General features: G+C 44.2%; 1 protein-coding gene across 1 annotated transcript; it reads right to left on the bottom strand.

Annotated features, from left to right (window-relative positions):
- Nucleotides 1-2,948: 2,948 nt before the first annotated feature.
- IL1B (interleukin 1 beta) lies at nt 2,949-9,807 on the bottom strand. The gene is made up of 7 exons (XM_053588559.1): nt 9,762-9,807; nt 9,199-9,260; nt 8,596-8,647; nt 7,078-7,279; nt 6,105-6,266; nt 4,429-4,559; nt 2,949-3,731 (listed from the first exon to the last, which is right to left on the bottom strand). Exons 2-7 carry the CDS (start codon nt 9,243-9,245, stop codon nt 3,519-3,521), a joined length of 807 nt encoding a protein of 268 aa, XP_053444534.1. The 5' UTR covers nt 9,246-9,260; nt 9,762-9,807; the 3' UTR covers nt 2,949-3,518.
- Between the last annotated feature and the right edge of the window lie 4,778 nt (nt 9,808-14,585).

Raw genomic sequence — 14,585 nt, 5'->3', positions numbered from 1 at the left:
AACTCCCGGGCTTAAGCGAGTAGCTGGGACTACAGGCGCCCGCCACAACGCCCGGCTATCTTTTGGTTGCAGTTTGGCCGGGGCTGGGCTTGAACCCGCCACCCTCGGTATATGGGGCCAGCGCCCTACCGACTGAGCCACAGGTGCCGCCCTGGACAAAGGTTTTAAAAATTATTATTTTATTTCTGAGTAGGTAATATAATTACATGATTCAAAAATCAAACTATGTAAAATGCATATGTAGAAATGTCTTGCTTCCTGGAAGGAAGTATGGAGAACCCTCAAAGCACTCAAGCTAGACCTCCCATTTGATCCTGCAATCCCATTACTGGGCATCTACCCAGAAGGAAAAAAATTCTTTTATCATAAGGACACTTGTACTAGACTGTTTATTGTAGCTCAATTTACAATCGCCAAAATGTGGAAACAGCCTAAATGCCCACCAACCCAGGAATGGATTAACAAGCTGTGGTATATGTATACCATGGAATACTATTCAGCTATTAAAAAAAATGGAGACTTTACATCCTTTGTATTAATCTGGATGGACGTGGAAGACATTATTCTTAGTAAAGCATCACAAGAAGAGAAGGAGAAGGAGAAGCATGAATCCTATGTACTCAATCTTGATATGAGGACAATTAATGACAATTAAGGTCATGGGGGGGAGGAAAAGCAGAGAGAGGGAAGGAGGGAGAGGGGTGGGGCCTTGGTGTGGTCCACACCTTCTGGGGGCAAGACATGATTGCAAGAGGGACTTTACCTAATAAATGCAATCAGTGTAACCTGGCTTATTGTACCCTCAATGAATCCCCAACAATAAATTAAAAAAAATAAAAAAATAAAAAAATAAAGTTACAAAAAAAGAAGAAATGTCTTGCTTCCGTTCCCATGTATTTTATTCCCCAGCCCCCCACAACTACTTCATTCATTTCTTAGGCATCCTCCAGAATTTTTCAAGTCAATTATAATCACAGTGGAATGTATTCCTTTTCCCCTTTGACCTTTGTTGCATAAAAGTTAGCACTCTATAAACATGATTTGAGTCTTGCTCTTTTTCAGTTATCAGCACATCTTGGAGAGGAATCTGTGCTGGTGCAGAAAGTATGTTCTCTCTTTTTTTAATAGCTGAGTAGTAGTCCATATCCCGTAATTCATTTATCCAGTCTCCAGTTGATAGACACTTGGGGTTATTTATAATTTTTCCTGTTACAAGTGGTGTAATGAGTAAGTTTGATCATTTATCATTTGTGATTTCATATGGGTTATGTCTATTTGTGGGATAAATCCCCAGAAGTGAAATTGCTGGGCCAAAGGAGAAGTGCACCTTTTTTTTTTTTTTTGAGGCAGATTCTCACTGTGTTGCCCAGGCTAGAATGCCCTGGAGTGCCATGTCATCAGCCTAGCTCACAGCAGCCTCCAACTCCTGGGCTCAAGCTATCGTCCTGCCTTAGCCTCCTAAGTATCTGGGACTACAGACATCTGACACAATGCCTGGCTAATTTTTCTACTTTTAGTAAAGATGGCGTCTCACTCTTGCTCAGGCTGGTCTTGAACTCCCAAGCTCAAGGGATCCTCTTGTCTCAGGCTCCCAGAGTACTAGGATTACAGTTGTGAGCTGTTGTGCCTGGTCGGGAAGTGCACTTGTGATTTTCATAGTTGTTATCACATTTTCCTCTACAGAGGTGATGTCACTTTATACTCCCAGGTGTAAAGCTCAATAGTGGTGTTTCCCCACAGTTTCACCAACATGGTGTGTGTTAAACTTTTGATTTTTGTGAATCCGATAGGAGAATATTTGTATCTTGTGTTTTTAACTTTCTTATTACCAGCGATGTCAAAAATCTTTTTACTCTATCCAAACTTAGATCTGTTACAGCTTGTTAATATCCCTTGCTTATTGTTTGTTGGATTTTTATTCTTGTTTTTTCTAATGTTTGGAGGTAGCTCTTTATATGTTACAGAACTGATCATTTAATCTGGGATATAAGTAACAATTATTTTTGCCCTGGTCTGTTTTTTTTTTTGTGTGTTTTTTTTTTCCCCTGAGACAGAGTCTTACGCAGTCGCCCTGGGGTGTCATAGCTTGCAGCAACCTCAAACATTTGGGCTCAAGTAATCCTCTTGCCTCAGTCTCCCAAGTAGCTGAGACTACAGACACCTGCCACAACGCCCAGTAATTTTTTTTCAGAGATGGGGTCTCACTCTTGCTCAGGCTAATCTTGAGCTCCTGAGCTCCAGCAATCACAGAGTGCTAGGATTACAGGCATTAGCCACTGCACCTGGCCTGCCCTGGTCTGTTCTGTGTTTTGTTTCTGGTGACTGCACCAGTCCTGAAAGTTTACTTTTTACATCATTCTTTCTTACACCCCCACACCTCTATTCACCTTGGTCCCTCTATCTGGAATACTCCTTCATTTTTCTTCTATCTAGAGAACTTCTGCTCATCCCTTTGGGCCTAACTTGTATGTCACTCTTCTTGTCCCTCCATCCTTCGCAGCAGATGTCCTCACTCATTCCTGGCCACTCCTTTGATATTTAATGTACTCATGTCATGTTGCCTTATTTTTGCTTGCACAGATCTTCCTCTCCTATCCAACCAGAAACTTCTAACCTTTCTTGTCTCTGTACTCCTAGCCATACTATTTGATCAATAATGGATAATCACTGGCACCTGTTATCACCAACCTTTGCCCTCTATAACGCTTCAGCTGGTCCTATTTTCCAGACATGCACTGAATATAGTTTGTTGAGAAACAGAAATAAAGGGAATGGGTCAGGAGGCTTGTCTTTGGTGGGCAGGGATATTCCTTGATGTGTTGCAGCCCTCAGTAGTGAGCAACTCCAGCTCCCTTGTGGAGAACACTCGTGACCCCATCTGTCTTTACCTTCTGCTATGAAATCCAAGAGAAGTCAATTATCAGGGTAGACAATTTTTTTTTTCTGTGAAATTTATTTAAGAACCATTGAAAGAGTTCCAGCATTCATCCTCATTTATAAATATTGCTATTTAAATAATATAAGGTTATCTGTTTTCAGCTTTAGAAAAAGGACTTGATTTGAAGGTAGCACCCCAGTTCACATTAAATTGATTCAATAGATACTAAAATTGACTCAGATATGGCGACTTCTTGGCCCTCTTGAATTAAATTAAATAGACCCATCAAATAAATAAATAAATTAACAGTTAAATGGCTGCTCATCAGAAGTGGGGAACAAAGGACAGAGGATTTCTTTGAACCAAACGTGCCATGGTTTCTGTCAGGGCGGTTTTGAGTGGGTAGAAGAGGTGAGAGAGACCTGGCTCAGCAGAAGAAACCTAGGAAGAGAGAGCTGATCTTCCCAGCAGGTAGGCAGGAGATCTCAGCCCTACCCCAAGGAAGGCATCTGGGCTTTGGGGTAGACAACAGCAAAGTCCAGCCTGCAGCACACTCAAAACCTTTCTAGTCCCTTTCTGCCAGCCCTGGGAGTTGAGTCTACACACTCAGCACATGTGGGCCCTCTGGGTATAGCTCTCTTCAGGCAGACAAGAATTGCATGGTGAAGTCGGTTATATCCTCGCCACCTTTGGTCTTTCCCAGGAAGACCGGCATGTTTTGCACTTGAGAGGTGCTGATGTACCAGTTGGGGAACTGGGCAGACTCAAATTCCACCTTGTTGTTGGTTTCTATCTTGTTGAAGACAAATCGCTTTTCCATCTTCCTCTTTGGGTAACTTTTGGAGTCCACACTCTGCAGCAAAGGAGAAAGAAGACTTTTTGTGAGGGAAGGGGCAAAGACACTATGGTAATGCTCTTCTCTGGGTCAGCTAGCAAGGAAATGGATGCGCAGGCTGCAGGATCAGGAATCAGGCTCCCGCCTTATCTTTGGGGCTCCACCTTTTCGTAGGGTTGCTAAAGAGCCCTTATTTTCTGAATTTAGTACAAAATTCTGGAGCATAATCTTGGTGAGAATTAAAAAAAAAAACAAAAACGAAAATGAATGTAAAGCTTCTTATGTTTCATAGTTGCCAGGGGCTTCTGCTGTGTTTTTCCTCTCGCTAGAATAACATCAAGTTGGAAATGAAGCTTTTGCCGGGAAAGCTGGAGTTCGTGGTGGTGGGAGGGGACAATATGGGGATGATGATAAGTCCTTTTGATTGGTTTCCCAAAGTGTCATCTATTAAACCAGAACAACCCTAACAATGCATAATCTGCTGGGGTGGTAACAATAGCACCTAATAACATCAAAGAACATAATAACATCAACAAAATGACTTGATTTTCTACAGTGGGAGTGAAGCTTGCATGCATTTAAAAACTTCCATTAAATTTACTTATGTTGATGCAACGTTGTTAAGTAGACCTGTTCCCCGATTTCGGGGGGTCAGGTGGGGGCAGGGAGAAGTGATAGCTGGATGTTGAGAAGGGCTTCAGCCCCTGACACTCACCTCTAGCTGTAGGATGGGCTTTTCATCCTTCATCACGCAGGAAAGGTACAGATTCTTATCCTTGAGGCCCAACGCCACAGGTATTTTGTCACTATTTTCATCTCCTTGTACAAAGCTCATGGAGAACACCACTGAAGAAAAGGGGGGGGGTCTTGTGGTTAGGAACATGGCAGTGCAGGGCCAGCCCAACCCCTGGAGCTCATGGGCAGGACTTACACAGTTTAGCATCCTCTGTGGAAACCCACAGCGAGGCTCGTTTGGCCTGACAGAAAGTATAACTTGGCTCCTTACAGACAATAGTGGGGTCAATTTGTTCTTTCAGGGTTTCCCCAGAAAAGGTCTCAGGGTTTCTTAGATCCTCGTAGCAATGACAATGAAGAATAAAGGCGGGGCTAATTTTTTTTCTTTTTTTTTTTTGAGACAGAATCTCACTCTTTTGTGCAGGCTAGAGTGCCATGGCATCAGCCTAGCTCACAGCAACCTCAAACTTCTGGGTATAAGCTATCCTCCTGCCTCAGCCTCCTGAGCAGCTGGGACTACAGGTGCCCACCACAACACCAACTCATTTTTCTATTCTTAGTAGAGATGGGTTCTCTCTCTTGCCTGGGCTGGTTTTGAACCTCTGAACTCAAGTGATCTTCCTCCTGTCATCTTCCCAGAGTGCTAGGATTACAGGTGTGGGCCAATGTGCCTGGCCAAGGGCCTAATTTTTAAATGCTAAAGGAAGCCATCTTGTTAGTGATTGGCAGTGTGTCCATCTGCATAAGTAGAACAATTTGATCAATGTGGAAAGCTAGGAAAGAGGTGAAGCTGAGCAGCTGCAAGAAAGCAGGCACCGGGGCTGTTTCAGGAACATAGATAGTTGGTGGGAAGAACTGGGAGAAAAGAAGCTTGGTTGGGAAAAGCAGCTCTAGAGAGAGACACTCAATTTTGATCTTCCTTAGTCTCAGTGATCTCAGTTGCAGGCCCTAAGGCCACTGTCACCACCCAGTTCTAAAGAAACAGGATTCTCTTGGCCTGGCTGAGAGCAGGAAGCTATTCCCAGTGACACTGCCCTCCAGTGTTTCTGCTCCCCTGCCCACACCCCTGCAAGTGGGCTCCAAACACAGTGGCACAGTGCCAAGCAGGTCTCCCCAACTAACGATAAGCTCACCACACCAGAAACATTTGCCAGTTACAGCAGAAAGATATAAGTTTCTGCTGGTCAGTAAAAGTTCCCCACAAGGCACCATCTGGAATTAGGCAGGAAGCATGCTAGGGAAAGGGGGCAGAGCTGGGTCTGGGGATGGGCACATTATCATGTCACTGCTCTAGTTGCCACCTCAGCAACTGGGAGAAAGAACCCACAGGCAGTTAGAGCATGTCCATCAAAATATGGCCGCATATCCTGGAAGCGTTGACATTGCTCTATGCCTCAGTGACTTGGCTGGATATGGGCCTGACAAGGCCTGAGCTATCTAATTTCTTGGAATTACATCTCTTGCTAAAAAGAGCACATACTCACACAATCAAACTGGTGACAGTGCTGGGACCCAAACAAAAGTGTATGCGTTCTTTTTAATACGTTTCTTTTTACTTAGGTTGATCACATGCCCTAACATTCTACTTTGCTCAAAACATGGAGAATTAGCAAGCTACCAGGAGGCCAGGCAGGGAAACCAAGGGGTCTCCATTACCTTGGTGGTTCAGATCCTGTCCCTGGAGGTGGAGAGCTTTCAGCTGATATGCGCCAGACATCACCAGGCATTTTTGATGAGCGTCCCGGAGTGTGCAGTTCAGTGACCGTACAGGTGCATCACACACAAAGCCATCGTCACATGTGTCAAAGATGATGGGTTCTGAAATGTGAAGCACATATGTTATTGAGGCATAAAAGCAGGTGGGCAGGCCTTGTGATGTGAAGTGGCAGAATTTGGTTTCTTGGAGGATCTGAATAGGTACAGTTAGAGCCAGACTCCAACATTGGCGTGGAGGAGTCGGGGTGGGGTGGGGTGGGCAACAACATTGTATCTGGCATCATAAGACATGGGTTCAAGCTTCAGCTCTGTTAGTATTCATTGAGGACTAGCAACAGAGCTACCTATGTAAAATACTCATAACACCAGCCCAGGCTTATAGGGAACAATCAGTGTAAGTGACAGTACCCTGAGAATGGCGAGGAATTTGCAAACGTCAATAGTTATCAAGGTCTTCTTTTTTTTTTTGTAGAGACAGAGTTTCACTTTATTGCCCTCGGTAGAGTGCCGTGGTGTCACACAGCTCACAGCAACCTCCAACTCCTGGGCTTAGGCGATTCTCCTGCCTCAGCCTCCCGAGTAGCTGGGACTACAGGAGCCCACCAGAACGCCCGGCTATTTTTTTGTTGCAGTTTGGCTGGGGCTGGGTTTGAACCCGCCACCCTCGGTATATGGGGCCAGCGCCCTGCTCACTGAGCCACAGGCGCTCCCCTCAAGGTCTTCTTTTAAGAATAGTTTCAACTAAAGAGATAATTGATTTGGTTTCTAAGTTTCTTCATTTGCTTCTCATTGCTGGGCCTTCTACCTTTAAAGGGTTTCAGCTCTGGGGGAATTTAGCTGACTGTTGACTGATAGCCTTTGAGAAGGACGTAAGCAGAGATTTTCTCTCCTCCTCTTAGCTGTTGCTAAATACCTTCTTCAAAGATGAAGGGAAAGAAGGTGCTCAGGTCACCATCCTGGAAGGTCTTTGGGCAGAGAACTGACGTGTTCCTCAGCTTCTCCATGGCCACGATGAGTGACACGACCTGCCTGAAACCCTTGTTGTAGTGATGGTGGGAAACATGTAGCTGGATGCCTCCATCCATAGGGCTGAGATCTAGGTCCTGGAAGGAGCACTGTGGAGAAGACCAGGGAGTGAGTGTGGTCCGGTGGTCCAGCCAGCAAGCTCCCGCTTCAACATCAGAGAGGAGGAAGGGGCCAAGCTCTTAACATAATCCTTGTCTTCCTCAACCCCAGAGTGTAAGTGGCTTTCCCAAAGGCACACGACAAGTTAGAGGCAGACCCCAAAGTGGAATGTGGCCTTTCCGACATCTTCTATTCTATTTTTTTTAGAATAAGTCCCATTTCTACCTTGTTTCTCTTTTTTATACATTCCCCACATACCTTGTAGATTTATATCTTCTTAGGCTTTATATCTTTTAGTGTCACTAATACTCTAACAATATGATTTAATTTTTCATGATAGTGATGATCATTACATTTTCTATTCACCTAGGCTTACTCAGCAACTTTTCAATTTTTCTTATTCAGAGCGCTGTCTCATAGGCATTCTGTAAATCCTATAAGAGTTGGTACTATTTGTGAAATATGTTATCACTCATCCATTACCCAGAAAAATTCTCTATTACAGCTTAACTGAGGTTAAGCCCTCAGACATTGATAATGATTTAAAAGTTTGGAATACAAAGAAGGGACGTCTAGGTTTGGGTTGGGCCCCCTAGGAAAGCAGACATCACAAAAATAAGAAGGGACAATAGGAACATCACATGGCCTTCTGTAGGGATGAATCTGAAATATGCCCATTTGCTGAGAGGAACTTAGCTTTGACTGAAAGTATTTCAGAACTTAAGTTTCCAGGGTGCCAGCATCTCAGAGATTATGTAGTTCATGCCCCTTGGTTTTTAGTTGAGTTCCAAAGGGTGAAATGACTTGTCCAAGGTCAAATAACAAGTGTTTTTTAAAGTTTCAGTGCATCTTTTTGTTTATCTCTTCTATGTCTTCTTGTCACAAGCTCCACCCCATGAAATATATGTCTGCTATCAAGGGGGTAGACGTATACTAATACTTCAAGTCATCTTCTCTGGTTTTAGAGTTTAACTCAAGTCATTAGCTTAGGCTTAACCCGTGCTCTAAAAGGAAAAATCAAATTTGTGTTGAAGACTTGGCTGACTTCCTAGTGTGCAATAGCAAATATCATCACTACACCCTGTTGCCCTCACCAAGCATAGCCGCCCTCACCAAGGTTAATGAGTGACTAGGGTGTTGTAAAGGCCAGGTCAGCATGTGATGTAGCCTGTATCAGTCTCCCTGGAAGAGGTGAGAGCCATTCTATCACAAAATACCATAGGAAGAAAGTGCCCCAGAACCTTTTTCTTGAAGCTTTTCCTATGTCAAAACCCCTCTGTGAGTTGGGAGCTATGCCCAGTCTTACCTTCATCTGTTTGGGGCCATCAACTTCAAAGAAGAGATCATCCTCATTGCCACTGTAATAAAAACAGAGACATAACTCAATTATGTCTCGTAAACAGGGTTATTCTTCCTTCTCTGCATACAAGTCTTCACTACAAATAGTGTGTCACTCAAAGCCGCCTGGTGACTTCTGGCATGATCCATGGTGATCTGTGGAAGAAGACTTGGAGTTTGGTAGGTGGGCACCCTGGGTGCTCCCATTGGATCCTGAGGCCTGATCTCCAGCCCAGCAGAGTCTGCTAAAACCTGAGCTCTCCCTCTCCTGCAAGCCAAACTTTGCAAAGAGGTTCCATGTATTATCCACTTGGAATCCTTTCTTCCCATTTGCTGTCTGCAGGAAGTCTGTCTCCTTGCAGCAGCAATAGCCAGATGGCCTTGGGGTCCCAAGCCTGGACTTGTAGTGCGAAATCAGTCTTTAAACCAAGTTTACTTGGAACCTTGTTCCAAGGAACAAGGAACTGAAAGAGGCAATTTGGGGAACAATTCTGCTCTGCAAACACAGATAACACTCCAGTCTTAAAAGAGGAACCCTGTTTGCGTTACAGGTTGTAGTCTCCCCACTGACCTGTAGTAAGCCATCATTTCATTGGTGAGTTCAGGTACTGCTGCCATCGCTGCTTCAGACACCTGTATAAAGGGGAGAAAATGAGCGACATCTTGTAGTGCCAGTCCCCATGAAGGCTACCTTTATATATGAGTTTCCCTCAGCATCTAATATATGGCAGGCATGCAAAGAAATGATCTCTGAATGAATAAATACATGCATGCATGAAAGAAAGGTTCTTTGGGTCTAGAGAAAAGCAGAAGCATATTTGCTAGGAGATCTGGAGCAGAGAGTTTAACACTGATCTCTCAGATGTCAGCTGCTAGATAAGTACTATTCATTCCCAGAGTATTTGAAAAGTAGTAGTAATATCACTACACTTAGCATTTTTGCACAAAGTCCAGCCCTCAGGTAGAGAGGGAGAAAAAGATGAGGGGAGAGAGAGATGGGAGAGAGAGGGAGAGAGAGAGAGAAAGAGAGAGGGAGAGAGAGAAAGAGAGAGAGAGAGAAAGAGAGAGAGAGAGAGAGAGAGAAAGAGAGAGAGAGAGACCCCCTTGAACCTCGTAAGGAAGAGTTAGTCATACGTGAGCAATGAAGACTGGCTGAAGAGAATCCCAGAGTGGCCTGTTCTGCCTCCAACAGACTTGTTTCCTCCAGTTCCATCCTCTCTCTTTTATGGCCTTCAAAAGCAGAAGTGAACATCTGAGAAATTTCCCCTTTGAATAACTAATTTCACAACCATGTTGAAGAAAAAGAAAAAAGAAGAGGATTGGTGGGAACTTTCAGGGGAGAGTGCTAGTAAATAATTCTGTAGTTCGTGGAAAGGCAAGGGGTATCAAACAATGACACATTTTACAAATGTGTCATTATGCAAATGTGCATTGTTTTTCTGATAACCATTGCGCTTTTGATGTCAACATTAAAATACTGGGTTTTCCTAGGTTAGATGAATGTGTAAACTCTGGCTATCTGGGACAAAGTGGAGGATTCACAGATCTATACACACAAAAACATTCCTTCACTCGCCTTGAACCTGAGTTTAGGAACTTTCCCACCTGAAGATAGATAAATGGGTACAATGAAGTGACAGTAGCCTTCCCTGGCTGGAGTGAGGGGCTTGTTTCCTACCTCTGGAGCTCTCAGTCGACCACAGAAGACTCTGGGGAAATGCCTGGCCTCCCTTGAATGGGGCAGGGGGCAAACAGTGTGGAGGGGTGCAGGCTCCTGAGAGAGACAGGGGAACCCTGGAGACCAGTTCATGCAGCCTGTAAGACCAGAAGCTGTTACCCTCTCCAGCCTCATGGTGAAACCATCTCAATGCTAGGTGACCAGTGACATAGCCTGAATTGAGTCATACTTTGAAAAGGTGGTGAATACGTCAAGCGTTCATGATCACAGTCCCTTTTGGAAATGCAGAGGAGATACTCTCCACCTACAAGAATGTTTCAGTAAACACGAAAAGTGGAATATTATTTCTATAAGAACTTCTAGCCATGGCTATATCTTGTGGTGACACTGAAAGATACCAGACTCTGTTTAACCCAGAGGCTAGGAGAATGCTCACTCCAGGTATCACCCCAGGGTAGCCCTCCATTTGTAGAATGAAGGAGGGATCAGGTTATAAATAGCACATAGAGTCTAGAAACACCTTCCCCAGGCCCTCTGGGCACATCTATTGTCAGAACACTTGTTACAGCTCTGAGTTAAAATCTTGCTCAATTTTTTGGTTCTCCCAGCAGTCTGTGAACTCTTTCTTTGAGCCAAATCTAGCACAATGCTTGATATCTACATTTCAGCAGTGGGGTTTGCTGCCTGAATCAGTGAGAGAGAATTTGGCAGCATTTTCATTCAAACAAGCATGTGCCTAGTCTGTGCAGGTTCTGTGCCTGCCTTGTGTTGTTTAGGGGGAGAGCCCTGTGAGGGTGTTTGAGGCCTGAGGGAAGTGGGCCCTACTGCCAGCCGAGGACAGCTTTGCCAGCTTGCTCACCCAGCAGCATTTTAATTCTTAATTTGGCAAACAGTATCTTGACATCAGGAATGGAGACTCAAGAATTCTGCCTTTAGTAAGTTATATTTTCCATGGGAAATCTAAAAGCTATTCAATGCATTAGTTTCTTGAGCCTGGTAAGCAACAATCAGTTTCTAACCTTGAGCCCTTACAAAATTTGGTGGTGTCTGGTCCTTCAGAGGCCCCATATGGGTGGCCTAGGGGACTGCTTTTTTTTTTTTTTTTGAGACAGAGTCTCACTTTGTCACCCTTGGTAGAGTGCTGTGGCAACATAGCTCACCGCAACCTCAAACTCCTGGGCTTAAGCAATTTTCTTTCCTCTGCCTCCCAAGTAGCTGGAACTACAGGTGCCCGCTGCAACACCCAGCTATTTTTTTAGAGACGAGGTCTCGCTGTGGGGCTCATGCTGGTCTTGAACCTGTGAGCTCAGGGACTGCTTTGTTTTGACTCCATAGTATCCACTTTGCAAATTAACCACTAGTCTCCAAGTCCCACCGTAGGAAATGCCAGCTTCCTCAGAGTCTTTATACAGAAGGGAGCAGGTCCTGGTGGTTGGGTGACTCTGTGGGCCATCCTGACAGGGAACACAGAGATGCCCCCAGTCTGCTGGTGGTATTACAAGCTTAGCAAAGGAGGATGAAAGTCAGTGGTAGGTAGGGAGGTATGCAAGAGATGTGAGCATCAGCCCTGAGTTAATGCACTCTCTCTAGGAGCCTACAGCTGTTTCTACTTCTCTAACTTCTAATTGTAACATTCCAGGATCTCACAATCTGCCAGTTGAAAGAAGCCCTAATGATTTCAGGTGTGATCAAGTGGGACGATAGCAAGGAAGACAGGGATAGCTATCTGAAAGGGAATAACAGACACAAAAACAAAGGCCAGGAAAGGTGGAGTGACTTGTGTTATATTGCAGTGTGGTTGAAGTGATGCTGGTATCCAGGTTGCATGAGCTCCTGATTCTTTATTCTATAAGGAACTTTTGGAGCCATGAGATAATGCCACTCAATGTAAGAGTCTCTACAGTTCTGCCCTGTCTCAAACTGGACTGGTCTCCTGGGCCCCAAACCTGCTGCCATCCTGTCCATCTCAGGAAGCAAAGTTTCTTGTGTCAAGCAGGCAGGTTGCACAATGTCTGCACAAAACCCTGTCTTCCTAAAGGGGACTGCTCAGGCCACAGCACTTCCTTCCGGTCCCCAATACGTGGAAAATATCTCACTACAGAAATAGTTGCACTAAGGGAGGCAGTGAATCATGATGTAGATGGTGATGTAGCCCTAAGGAAATGGACGGAAGTGGGGAAGTGCCGATGCCAGGATGTCATGGGAAGCTCTAGGTTTTGGGGAATTCTTCAGCTCTTGAGTCATGTAGGCCCTTCTCAGTTGCAAGTTCCCCTCTGCCTGGCAGATCATTTGCCCAAGACAGGAGATTGGCAATTCTTCAAAGCAGCAAGTGCACTGGTATCATCTTGTGTCTGATCTTGGGCTTCCTAACCTCATACAGGGTTCGCCTCACCCTGATGGTCTTCAACCATTTTGATCAAGAAGACAAGCAAAATAATCATGGGTTAGTTTTTATATTATTGTGTGTATGTGTAGTGATGTCTGCTCTCTACAGTAGAACATTCCTTCTTGTTCATCCTCTCGTGCAGGAACAGAACTAAGCAATGCTTTTCTCCACCATTTCCCCAAGCCTTTTCTCAGTCTTGGTATGGACTTCCTAACATTGTATAGACGGTCTCTAAGTTACAAACATCAGACTTATGTACAACTTGCATTTACAAATGGAGGCTAGTGTAGTAAGTGCCTAATTTACAAACATTCAACTGACATATGACTCTCACTTATGAATGCAGGTTATTGCAGGTAATAGGTAAATGTACCTGTTCCAACTTAAGAACAAACCTACAGAACCTATCTATCTCATTCATAACCTGGGGACTGCCTGTACTTACGAGTCTGTCATTTTACTTCCCTTGTTTCTGTAAATCCCTTTGGTACCTGAAAGTATAAACAATACCCTGTGTATCCACACCTGTGAATATTTCTCTCTTTTTCTTTCTGCTTCTGGGATTATTTGGGATGGGGCAATATGATTTTCAGTTTTGAGACCTCTGCCCTTTCTCTTCCGACTTCAACTCCAATGGGCCGTTACCCTTCTTGGATCCAGGTACTCAGGGAGGGAATAGCCAGATGCTGGGGACATTCCATTCTCTTCCCTTGTTTAGAACAAGGTGGGCTTAGATATAAGGGACAGGTGGCTTGGTCTGGTTAGGTATATGGTAGCTTTTCCCTACAGGCTGAGTTGTTATTCTACCTCTAAGAGGCCAATACAACCTTGTCCTTTCTTTGGATCCATCAGAAAAAGTCCCTGGGTGGGTACAGTGGACAGCAGGGCTGTCCTATGCCATATCTTTTTTCACCCTATGTGTGAGAAAAGAATGGGTACAAAGAACATGAGCTACAAATCGACGGGGCTCTGGGACCACTTATCCTAGGGGTCTGGAAACATTTCCTAGAAAGGGCTAGATAGTGAATGTTTCAGATGCAACTACTCAGCTCTGTGTTGTTTCAAAAATGCAGTCAGAGATCAGATGTAAATGAATGGGCTGGGCTGGATTCATCCTGCTGGTCATAGGTTCTAGATTGTCCTACAACATTGTATTATACTATTTTTTTTTTTTTTTTTTGTGGTTTTTGGCCAGGGCTGAGTTTGAACCTGCCACCTCTGGCATATGGGACAGGCACCCTACCCCTTTGAGCCACAGGCGCCACCCACTATTTTTCTTACATACAAATTTATTTATTTATTTATTTATTTATTTTTTTTTTTGAGGAAAGCGTCTCATTCTGTTGCCCTGAGTACAGTGCCGTGGCATCATAGCTCACAGCAACCTTAAACTCTTGGGCTTGAGCGATCCCCTTGCCTCAGCCTCCTGGGTAGCTGGGACTACAGGCACCTACCACAATGCCTGACTAACATACAAATTTAAAAACAATACTTTTTTAAACAGCTGCTCTTTATTGAGCATCCAGCAAGTGCCAAGTACCTTTTTCCTCATTATTTTATTTAGTCTTTCTAATAATCTGTAAGGTAGATGGTATTGACCCACTTCCCCCATAGAGGAAATTGAGGTGGACAGAAATTAAGACAACACAAATAGTCAATGCTGGAGCCACAGTTCAAACATGGGTTAGTTGAACTCAAACCAGATCCTTCTTTCTCATATTTAATTGCTATGAACATTTATTACTCCTGTTTCTTTCTGCCCACACAGTGCCCATTGCAGACCCCTTCCTCAGTGATCCAATTATATTCTAAATTACTTTGACTTGGCAATTCACATAGCTCAGCAACCCCACCCCTGAATGCTTGCACATTGTCCTTTTAGGATTAGAGTAAA

Source organism: Nycticebus coucang, chromosome 4, assembly GCF_027406575.1.
Source record: "Nycticebus coucang isolate mNycCou1 chromosome 4, mNycCou1.pri, whole genome shotgun sequence".
Classification (NCBI taxonomy): Eukaryota; Metazoa; Chordata; class Mammalia; order Primates; family Lorisidae; genus Nycticebus; species Nycticebus coucang.
The sequence above is the reverse complement of the archived record's forward strand: the minus strand, read 5'-3'. Positions and strand labels throughout refer to the sequence as shown.

Coding starts and splice junctions, on each gene's coding strand:
- IL1B (XM_053588559.1), bottom strand. CDS start 9,245: ATGGCAGCAGTACCTGAACTCACCAATGAAATGATGGCTTACTACAG. Junction 8,648..9,198: donor GAAATGATGGCTTACTACAG/GTCAGTGGGGAG, acceptor TTTTTATTACAG/TGGCAATGAGGATGATCTCT. Junction 6,267..7,077: donor TCCCTTCATCTTTGAAGAAG/GTATTTAGCAAC, acceptor TTCACATTTCAG/AACCCATCATCTTTGACACA.